The 12,067-nt window shown below is 44.7% G+C and overlaps 1 protein-coding gene across 4 annotated transcripts in view; it reads left to right on the plus strand.

Moving 5' to 3' along the window:
• Window positions 1-512: 512 nt before the first annotated feature.
• Window positions 513-12,067, plus strand: part of LOC310999610 (lamin-A-like) — a 35,615-nt gene continuing 24,060 nt past the window's right edge. The window contains exons 1-2 of one of the 4 annotated variants that reach the window (XM_083990103.1): window positions 513-701; window positions 8,234-8,623. In XM_083990103.1, the coding sequence (XP_083846229.1) occupies window positions 8,280-8,623 (344 nt within the window). In that variant the 5' untranslated portion in view covers window positions 513-701; window positions 8,234-8,279. The other 3 variants (XM_083990101.1, XM_083990102.1, XM_083990104.1) reach the window with 3 other exon arrangements.

The raw sequence follows: 12,067 nt of genomic DNA on the forward strand, positions 1-12,067 counted from the left end.
TTTTAACTGTGTCAGGTTGTGAAGGTAAAGTTAGAACTGCATTGAAAAGGATAAGAAAATGTTAGATTTTAGGCTCGCCATATGCTTTGTTGAAATCAATAGGTCTATAAAACAACATTAAAACAAATATGAAATAGCCTATGTAGCATCTAATCAAAAACACATAATAAGAAAACTTAATTGATCTGTGTTTTAGAAGTAAAATACAGTAAAACACAGCAGTGGCGATAGCAACACAGGTAAAGTACAAGTCCCTCAAAATTGTACGTCACTGCAGTAGGTTAAATGTTAAGTTACTCCTTTCTTTATTCTTACATATAGTCAATGTCACATTCATGTTCATCTGCCCTCTAAAAACGTCACCTGCCGTCACTGAAAAAGCCTCACGAGCTCGAAGTGATGACGACACCAGGCGACGGCGGAGCGTTAATTACGGTCGCCAGGTGGCGCCTATAGGCTGCTCTCTGTAATTAGCAGAGACTGACAGGCTAATCAAGTATGTTGATGCGCAGGTGGTGGTGGCTGTTGGCTGGTCGCTCGGCTCGGTGGAGTTCGTCCTCACCGGTTTGTCAAGAGAGAGAGAGAAAAAAAAAAAACCGGTCCGGCGGAAAATAGCAGGGTCAACTGGACTGTGGACCAGGCGGGGGGAAGTGAGCGGTGACGGAGGAAGAGGGAGACTCCAGAAAAGAGAAAGAGAAAAGGTAAAAAGATGTTTGTTTCCAAGTTATATCGCGGGGGGGTTGAAGCTGGTGTGGGTTTAGTTTGTTGTCGTCCCTGTGTGTTAAAGCCTGAGTCCGGCAGGCGGGCTCGGTGCTGCACCAGTTGGTGAACTCTGTGACCCACGTTGAGAGATGTCGCCCACAGGGTTTTCATTCAGCGCGGCAGCCAGTGGATGGCGCCTCGCTTCTTCCCTGCGAAACTACTTGTGAATGACTTGACGTTGTGACTCTTGTGCAGCCAGAGAGAAGGCAGGGGGCGGCAGACAGGCGCAGACAGAGAGGGGAGGAGAGACAGACAGAGAGAGAGAGAGGGGAGAGAGAGACTGCACCATTCATGTGGAAGACAGCCATAGCTATAATGTACTGTAGATACCAGTTTAACAGGAGCGCTCTACGTACACAGATGCAACAAATCCTGCCTATTGTGGACAGTTGAAATGTTGTCAGCTCTGTGGAGGCTGATGGATGACACTGAAGTTGTTCACACCTTTTTTTTTTTAACATCAATAGCTGGTGTCATCTTGTGTTTTTTCTCTCAGGATAGGTTTGAATGGGAGACATTTTTAAAAGTCCAACACACCTTAAAACCACACTCACATGCTCCTGTATATTCATCTGCTAGTTCTTCAGCTAAGGATACCACAAATTAAAGGGGGAAAAGGACACCAATGCCTCCATCTGAGGAGTCACTGATTGGTGAGATTAAAGTGACAATGCCGAAATTAATTTAATCAATTTAGAAGCTTTAGTTTGTAGTTCGACCAGTGTGTGTCTAATTTAAGAGAAATAGAGTGGACAAAATATTAGAAACACCATATATAATTGAACCACACAATCAAAATGACCATAGATTAAACAAAATGTCAGTTTCAGGAAAATAAAACAAAGCATTGTAAACATAAAGAAAGTTAAAACATATTAGTTAATAAACAAGCAGCTTTCACTGTACACTGAAACAGCCTCTGGTCTCTGTAACTCTTCTATACTGGCTGTGAAGATACTTTTCTATAAGTCATGCATGGAATATATAGAATAGAAAATGCACTCACTGAGCACTTTATTGGGAACAATATACTAATACAGGCCCCTGCTTGCTCTCAAAACGACCATGGTGCTTTTTGTCATGGACTTTATAAGATGTGGGAAACTTTACTTTTGAGACTGTGGTTGTTGATTGATGTTCACATTCTGCTGCACATTCCTGTTGTACCACAACCCAGAGGTCTCTGCTGGATTCAAGTTCACTGTCGTGCTCATGACACTGGTCTGAGACGACCGTTGGATTGTGACATGGTTTATTATCATGTTGGACGTAGCCAATAGAAGATGACCAACTGTGGTCATTAAGAGCTGCACATGGGCAGCAACACTACCCAGATAGCCTGTGGCATTAAAACCACGTTTGATTTGTATTACAGGACCGACCGGGACTGTTGAAACAGGACAGGTGGGTCCTTTGATTCATTTTGAAGTGAATTGTGACTGTACAATCTGCAGCCTCAGCAGAAACCCACAGACCAGGCTATGGTCTTTCCGGTGTCGGGTGATGAACCTGTGTCCCCTATTCTTGACTGACAAGATGTAAACCTGATGGGTCTTGTGCTGTTGTAGCCGCTATATCCATTTGAAGGCTTACGAGATGAAACCTTTAGATAGCACTTCTAAGATTCTCCACCACCCACTGCTGATAACGGTGGTTATCTGAGTTACCTTGGCCTCGGTGTTGTGGTATATAGTATATAAAGCACTAGGTAAAACCAACCGCACTCTGTAATTGTACTGATGAGACACTGACAAAGACGTGCTTGTGGAAACATGTGATAACAAAGGTGAGGTTCGCCTCCGCTGCAACATCCACAGGGACAGAAATAAGATTAGAAACCTATGATACATACTTGAGGGTTACTCAGCCTGGATGTCGCTGCTCTGTCCCATGTACAGTTTCCTTTATTTCCCCCAGGGAGAGTTACTTCCTCATGTTGTTGGTTGAAGTAATGAGACAAGCCTCTGATCCCCAGTCATGGTTTATCTGTTCAGACCCACCCCGTTAAGAACAGTTTCTTATCAGAAAGATAAGAAATTGGGATGCTCATCAGCAATATTTATTTCACATTACCAACATTTCCAGCTCTTCATGAAAAATTAACATTTACTTTTTATGATACTGGAGGCCAAAAGGATCATTTTTAGATGAATTTGTATGGTAGGAAACAAAAGTTCACGAAACATCAATAAGTTCATGTATGAGTTATATTACAGAACAGAGCATCAAACTTGTGTTTTGCCTTAAAGGTGTACAGAAAAGAAAATTGAATTTGAGCCCACTTTGGGTGATAAAATTAATGTGATAACTCATCTTTCAGACGTTGTAGGCCAAACTTTGTGCAAAATTCTATTTTTGAGTAAATCCGGGATGAAAGTGTGTATTTTTTTTTTCGCATTGGATAATGCAGGCGCACGGATTATACGTCAGCCTGTACACGATTCACCAGCCACTGATATTGGATCCGTAATCCGTCATTCAACGTCTGAGACACGCACACACACACGGAGCTCGGGCTCGCCCCAAGCTTTGAATATCCCGCCCGCTCGATAACGACCAATCAAATTCGTTTTCCTCACTCGGGTAAACTCGTGTTGCAGCTCGTGACAACTCGGCGCGACAAACAGGACAAACGGCCATTTCTGTACACCTTTAAACTGGAAAACCAAACAAAGAAAAACAGAAGTTGTGTTGCTATCCCTAGATGTTTCCACAGCATTAGCAGGCTTTTGTTCATTGGTTAGAGATACGGCTTATTTTATTAATGATTAATACAGATGTATGAACAATGGTCTCCTGAACAACAGTGATAACACAGAATTAGGATTAAAGCTGCTGAAGAAAAAAACAAGTGTAGATGTTGACTCAAGGACAGTTGACTGTAAGATTAATGTTCCTGTGAACTGTAGAATTATACAAATGAGTCATCGTTGTTCCACCATGTTATCTGGAAAATAATCTAGACATGATGGACTGTAAGGCCAGAGCAGGAAATGGAGAAAGTAGAGATAAGAGATGAAAAACTGGAGCTTTTGTGTGGTCTGAGAGCATGAGTGAGCTATCCACAGGTTTTCTAACTGGAATGGCTGCCCCGGTACACAGTTTATTTAGCCTCACAATATTCTACATAGCTCACCCTCACACCACATTTTCACATGCTGAAAGTCGTCTGTGTCATCACTCTTTTCTCTCAGGGGAGCAGCAAGCAAGTGGCTCGTGATGGAGAAATAAAACCTTTAGATTGCACAACAGGCACGCCTTGTGTTTTTTGCTGCCAGCTTGGAATGCCATGAGGGTAGAGAGGGGGAGAAAGACTGGAGGATAACTGATTGCTACTGATTGTTCAGTGCTGGTACTGCATGGTGAGCCACAGTCTTTCATGCCCATGCTTGTCTTTGGACTTGATGAGTTATTGTGGGATTTAGACAGTGTCAGATAAATGATTGAAGAAAGTTTACCACATCTTACTGTTCCAAGGGTCTATATAAGATATGCTATTGCTACGTGGCTAAGGTTGGAATGAATGACTCTTTACTTACCAGTCTAGAGGAAACTAGAAGCTCAACATCAAACTTAAGTCCTTGATGTGCCAAGATCGGTCTCCAGTAACACCAGGGTTCACACATGTTAACACTCATTTATTTTCTGCCAAGTAATTGAGGGAGGACCAGTGACTCTGAATCACCTCTTGAGGTTGAAAATGGTGTCATGAGACAGGATAGGCCCAGAGCTAACTGGTTAGCATGCTAGCTTCCCAAGATATCTCAACAACATAATACAACAGAATTGTGTATTATCAACAGTGTAATTAATACATAGACAAGATCATTTCAAATCTATTATTTCTACACATTTTGTTGACTATTCTAATATGTGTTTCTTTTAATCTTAAAAAGAAAGTCCTTACCCAGTAAAATCAGACAATCTACAGCTTCATCAGCACTTCTGACTGAGGCACTTTCAAAAATATTCTCTCTGTCACACATTTTACATGTTGGACAATATGTTGTGATAAGCAAGGATCCAACAAGTAGAGAATAGATGCATCTCTGTGCTAATTACTGGAAAGACAGAAAACTGAATTGATGTGCAATAGAAAATGATTTTGATATCACGGTGAATAAAGAAAATGAGTTTAAATTAAATCAATGTTGCGGTCTGTGGACACGGTTTTCTCCCTCTGTAGTTGAAATGTCTTGCAGCCAGCAGTGGCTTTTTCATAGAAGTTGATTAAATTGAAAAGTGGTAGTAAGGGATTATGTTCCTCTTCAGATACCAGTCAGTGGAGAGTTGTGAAACAGTGAGTTCATTAAACCACATACAGATTTGTTGTATAGGTAAAAATGTTGGCTATCACAATTTTCAGTCCTGTATATTATTGTTCATGCCCAGAGAGCATAAAAACAAAACAAAAACAGATTGACAGAGGAGTGGTATTTGGGCTGCCGGCCAGACATTCTTGTCTTGGTGTGACTTCCATGGAGACGGAGAGACTGAAAAGCTTGAAATGGAGGGATGGAAAGAATGCCACAGAGAGGAGGAGAGGTGGAGAGCAGGAGGACGCTGAAAAACGGAGCTGTTTGTAGAGGGACGTGTGACTCAGAGTGGCCGTGGCTTCAGAGACTGACGGCTCCTTTCCACTGCAAGGCCACACTGAGCCAGGATACTCCTCCAGCCACTGGGCCTGCCCCATGCCCAAAAACAGAGATGCTGTCTTGCCCCGTGTTTAACCACAGCCGTGTACACAGTAACACACACACACACACACACACATGAATGGACTAACCTCCATTTCCATGGTGAGGAGAGACATACACACACAGAGACACACTCACATACACACATACAGAAACCATCTTTTCCTCCTGCATCAGAACTTGATTGGACCTGTGATTCCATTAACTCCACCCCAAGGAAATAAATATAAGACTAGAATCTACTTGGATTTGAGTGTCAGAGCTTTCACGATGACTTGTGGGAATTCTACTATCATTCACAGGGAATATAATATCAAACATTTGTGGACTTTTTCCTCCTTGAGTCAGTGGACGACCTGGCTGGGAGGTTATTGTCCTGCCATGGATAACAGCGGACCCCTGCTATGGGGAGATCAATGATATGTATGTATTTTGGACTTTTTTCCCCCCATTTCCTTGCTATGTTGTGTTTGTGATGTTTTTCTACAGCACTGGGAATTTTCTTTTTGCTGTGCAAAATTGAAACAGAAATTCCTCTTCCATGTATTTGCTTTAGAATGGGCTGTCACTGCTGTTTTCAACCAGAAAAGTGGGCTAAGAATGTATTGTTGATAGCAGCAGGGAAGCAGGATCAGGGTGAGAGTCGCACATTCACACTCTTTCATCCACCTGGGAGCTGTTGAGTATCATCAGTGTCACCGCGTTTTATTGACAGACCACTTGCACCAGTCGCTGAGGTCAGTCTGTCTGCGAGGGTGCTGTCTGAGTGAAATGAGAAAGGAAAAGATATGGCCAGTGCTGGGAGAGATAAAGCTCAGCAGCTGCTCTGTGTGTGCGCACACAAACACACACACACAGTCTGTCTAGCCTGACTCCTCCTCGCTGCCCCACCCTCCCCTCTTCTCTGCTCCCGCCCCCTCTCTCCCTCTTCAGCAGTAGGTACATGTGCAGTGAGCGACAGCTAGGAAAGCAGTTCAGGGCACGAGCCAAAGGCACACACACCCACCAGCAGAGAGCAAGACTGCATTATTCATCGGATCCTCTTCTCTACGCTCCTCTGGGGTACGGCACACACACACACACTCTCTCACAGCAGCTTACACACACACTCCAACCAGCAGATAACTTCCAGAAAGGTCCTGTACAATCGGTCCTTCAGCAAGCAGCAGTCGAGAGGTTCTCACACACCGAGGTAAGGTTCAGAGAGTTTCCACAGATCTCTGTCTCCCTCTGAGACTTTGTGTTGATCACTGCTTGTTTAACTTGTTCAGTTAGCTCACAGCCATTTTCATTTTCATTTTGGCAAGGGCTTGTGTGGAGTAAGTTTGTAGCTGTAAAAGTTTTTTTTTTTTTTTTAATGCGTGCTGCTACTGAAGAGTGGAACATCAGACAAGCACATTCTGGGGGCTTAAATGGATGCTTCATTTATTCAAAGTTAGTCCAGAGAGTACTCGTGAGTATATGGGTTTGCCCCTGTGGGCGTGTGCACACATCATGTGCACGCATGTGTGCGCCATCCCACTCACATGGGCGTGCAAGTCCTTGTGTGCACTTTTGGTAATGGGCGGTGAGGGGATGGATGGCAAAGTTTGGTGCATCCACCCACTCCTGGACCGAACTGGAGAAGGCTTTCCCCTCGTTGTCTGGCGAAGGGCTGTTAGGTTGTGAGTGGAGCAACCGCTGAGAAATAAAATGGCTCTGAAGTCGCACCTGTTCTGCCACAGGTGCGATCGATTATTAGAGTGCTCATGCATTTATGAATATTGTTGAATGTTTTGCCTTTAATAGAGCTGTGGCGGAGAGAAAAAGTTGAATTCATAGCTTGAACATGTTTGGTTGTTCTCCTTTTCTTCTATATTACACCCAAAAATGAATAGTAGAATTTCAAGCTTCAATGACAGAGGCCTTTAACGTGGAGGTCTCATTCATTTCACCGTTGGTACACATCCAAGCAGCCGCAAAGTGGATGTATGTCCTTATCGGGGCATCCTGCTGTATTCGTTTTGTATTGTGAGTCAACGCTTTGGTATTATGACTGGTGCTAGGATTAGAAGCTTTTTTTGTAGTTTGCCTCCATTTGACTAAAACTGAAGAGCTGAGCAGCAGCAGGAGGAGGAGATAAGTTCATTTCCCCGTCCCTTGTTGCAGTTGCACTCTACAGGTAATTATAAAAATATGTAAATGCTCTGTGTTTAGTCAGGGAGCGGAAGGTGTTTATGTGCAACGTGTTTGTTCAGGAGCGAGCTGCGTAAAGTGGCTGAACTACTCCAGCAACAATTTAATGGAGTCAGAAGAGAAAATGTGTTATGTTATGACAGTGTGCGTCACTTTGCAGTGAAAATACCCACAGAAGGGATGTTATCAAGCAGGAAAAAGGCAACAGCGCCTTTTTTTGTCCTAATAATCCAAAGTCCTGATAAACAAGAAGCAGAGAAAACAGAAATTACCTTCCTGTGAATCAGCTCTGCCTCTGCAAATCCCCTCTAACTCCTGCGTATTAAAGTATTAAAAGAAGTTTTATAGATGGGCTCACTGACTGGAAAAAGGATTTTGTAACATGTTATCATGCAGAGTGGGCAGACAGACCGAGCACTGAGGCGGACGGCCCAGACAAGGATCAGGGTGATCCCAGCCTCACTCTTCACCTCCATTAAAGTTGAACCTGTGAGTCAGTCCAGGGTTTGGTGCACCGTGTTTCCAGGGAAGCGACGCCTGGCAGCTTTACTGTAGATACCATAGTTTTCATGAACTCTTCTCTCCCTCCTCCCCCACAGCCAGTGACTCACCCCCGCTGCAACCTCTTGCTGAGCCATTATTGCCATGGAAACGCCGAGCCAGAAACGCACCAGCCGCGGCCATAACACCACCCTCTCCCCGGCCCGCATCACCAGGCTGCAGGAGAAGGAGGACCTGTGCAACCTCAACGACCGCCTGGCCGTCTACATCGACAAGGTGCGCTCGCTGGAGTCGGAGAATGCCGGACTGCGGCTGCGCATCACCGAGTCGGAGTCGTCGGTCAGCCGCGACCTGTCGGGCATGAAGGCAGCCTACGAGACGGAGCTGGCCGATGCCCGCAAGACCCTGGACCAGGTGGCCAAGGAGCGGGCACGCCTGCAGCTGGAGCTGGGCAAGATCAGGGACGACCACAAGGAGCTCAAAGCCAGGTAGGAGGAGCATGGGAGGGTGGAGCTTGGGTGGGACGGGCTACGATACAAGAGCAGTGTGCATAAAATGGATGCAGCTACACATGCAGTATGTGTCATACTTATTACAAATGATGTGTGATAGCTCAGGATGCAGTTAACTCTTGGTACATTTATCATTTTCTTATTATTGCACTGCTCATTGCATTTAGATAAAAGAAGCTTTCATGTGTGACCACATGTTGTAACCACTTGGCTCTAAACATCCACAAAGCTTCCAAGACATCCTGCAGTATTAATGACATCACATGTATTTGTTGTTATCTGGTTCCGCTGAGGCGCGCGGGGGGGGGATTCCCCAGCTTTTCAATGATCCCACAGTAACTTGGGACAGTGTGTGGCTCAGATTATAAACTAGGCCAGGGATGTTTATTGTGTGTTTTTTACCACAGAATGACTATTCAGATTAATTGTCCCTTTGGGGAACAGAGTTAAAGACATAAAGGTATTACCTGACACATTTATTGTGACATCATTGTAGCATCACATTGTGCCTCTGTACCCGCTGTAGCGCATCATCCAGCACAGGTTTGTTGTTAATGTCATTGATGTCCCTTTTTCAAATGAGCATTATTCATAATGCTCCAGAGCCATCAGCAGGAGACTCAAGAGACTTTTAAAATATATATATATGTTAATGTGTTTCACAAACATCTCATAGCTGTGATTAGGGCAGCACTGCAGTCAAAACAACTGAACACATTTGAGTGTTGTAATTTTACCGTTGTGTGCTGTTCACACCTGTTATTGTTCGCCGTGGCTGAGATGGTGCAACACACTCTTTTTCTTGCAGGAATGCGGTGTGCAGTATGGGGCCGTTCCCATTAGTACAGTACATGACATTCCTGGTATTTCCGTTTGTGTGACCCGTCATAGCAAGTAGAGTTATGTCACTTCATGCCCACAGGGATGTTTGAAATGACACACCTTCAGCTAAAGAAATTACACCTTTAACACACAGAGTTACTCAGACAGTCAGGTTGTTATTAATCACAGTGTTCAAAGCGTGAGGCTCTGCTGACTGATAACATCACAGACAATGTCATTATGTTCACAACTGACAACTCACTTTTGTAATCCACAGTAGGCAAACTCTGTCTACTGAGTGCTGATCAGAGTAGTAATGAAAAGAATAAAATAAAATAATAAAAAAAAATTTTGTTAAATCAAACAAAGCAGAAATCTTTAGTGCAGCTATGTCCTCTGTAATCTGTAGAAGTTCAAATTTCACTATCAAAATGTGGCACAGACGTCACATTAAAGTCACCAAGACCTCTGAGCAAACTTGGCACTGAAAGTGTGTGTGGGGGAGTGTGTGTGTGTGTGTGTGTGTGTGTGTGTGTGTGTGTGGTTAATGAATGTCCAGTATCTCTTTTAAGATACTGAATATAGCCTACAGACCGATTTAACCAGTCACCTGCAGGTTGTTACTGTTTCAACTAGGTGAATATCTGCCGATCAGACCGTCACAGACCGCAGCCTGGTGGTTGCTCCTTAGGAATGTGTCACCGTCTTGGCAAAGTGCACCTCAGGTTAGGGAAGGCTGAGAAAGCGCAACTACTATTGATGCGCCACCCCCACTGCATTTACCTGCATGTGCACCGATCATAGAGAGTAGAGGAGCAACAGAATGTAGAAATATAAATATAAAACAAAAAGAGACTGGGTTGATTTCACTGTTGAAAAGCTGTGTGTGTACAGTTGGAGCATGTGTAGTGGGGAGTGGTCTCCCCCAATTCGAGCTTTTGTGTTCTTTTCACTAAGTTGGCGTTTTTGTTGAATCAGCCGTGGACTGTGGAGCCTGTGAACTCAGTGGGAGGGGCTCATGGCTGCTGCTGCTGCGTGTGGAAAGATAAATAAAAATGAGAATAGTTGGTAGCAAATGGCTCACTTGTGCTCTGCAGCCGTGTAATATCGCTGGTGACCTTCACTGTGGTGTCAGTGGTGCGAAGCCCATCAATCTCTGCTTTGTAAATTTGCACATGCTGGAGGAGGATGAGGATGTTGATTCTGCTGCATGCTCTGGATAAAAGGCAACAGGAGTGTTGAGAGGATAGTGTTATCATTTTTTTTTTTTAAATTCATTTCCACTTCACCCCCCCCTCGCCTCTGTGCTTCTAATAACTCCTCAGCCACATTTCCAGAGAAGCAGCAGCAGCGGCTCCAGCAGCATTATTGCTTCCCGCAGGAAGCCGATCTTTTGACGCATGTGTGGTCTGGGCCGGCTTTATCTGTTACACTTTAGTCCAGCGTGTTTGGGTGTTTGGTTGTCAGGGAGCTCTGGGAGTCTTAGCTCTGGGCGGACAGGGTGGTGACTCAGAGGTTTTTTTTTTTCGTGGCCTCTGGAATGGGCTGACTGTGGACTCACTGTAACGGGAAGTCAGGTTTATTAATACACGCTGACGGGCTTCTTCTGACTCGCCGCCGAGCCGAGCCTCAGGTGGCAACGGCAACAGACGCCACCGCAACAAACACCGGGGGGTGATACGTCCCATAATATGCCAGCTTTTCATGTCGACGTCCTTGGTTATTCTGCCCAAGTTTGACAGAACACACAACAACAGGTGGACCCGTCAGTGCAGCAGTTGACCGGACACACCTGTTTAGCCCAAAGGCACGACACGGCGTCTCTTCACAGACAAGTCTTTGTATGCATAACTAATACAACGAAACACATGGTCTCCCTCCTGAGGCGACCGCTCAAACTGCTGGCCCCCGAATGTCCGCCATTCTCCCCGCAGCACTATTTGACATGTAAATAATTCAAAACTGTAGAAAAAGCCACATAACCTGGCAAAAAGCAGGTGTGGGAGGAATGTGGCGCTGTAAAATAAGTCTAAACATGAATCTCTGAGCTGTGTAACGTAAGTCGAGGAGGGAAAACGGGTCAGAAAGACTAAAGCTGAGGCCCTGAGCCACAGAGCCATGTTCACAGGTTAGTCAAAGGGCCTGTTTAGTCATCCTCTCTCCCTGTAATACTGAAGCACTGCTCCTGTCTGGTGTCTGGTGTCCAATCTAACCTCCAGCTGTGCCGATGGCTGTTCTGTGTTGTCTTATGCAGGGGAACTGGCTCATCAGTGTCACAGGCAGTACTTGTTCTCGAAGTCCTTCCTTAATGCCCCACCCACGCAGATGTGGAGCTTTGTCAGTCTATTTTGATTTAACGTGATGAGCCTTTTTTATTATCTTAGTATTTGCTGTTGAAGACGTGTGCATACCTACTCACTGCCGACACCTTCTTTGTAGATATTGTAAAAGAACAAGACTCACTGCTTGTGTCCGATAAGGATGAGAGTTTATTGAATAGTTACGAGCCACACCCTCATCCTGTTCAAATCTACTTTGAATACATAAAAGCAGGGATTTACATCGGCTCAGTCCGCCCCACCTGTCGGCACGCTGCAG

The sequence above is a fragment of the Trachurus trachurus genome (genome assembly GCF_905171665.1).
Source record: "Trachurus trachurus genome assembly, chromosome: 16".
Classification (NCBI taxonomy): Eukaryota; Metazoa; Chordata; class Actinopteri; order Carangiformes; family Carangidae; genus Trachurus; species Trachurus trachurus.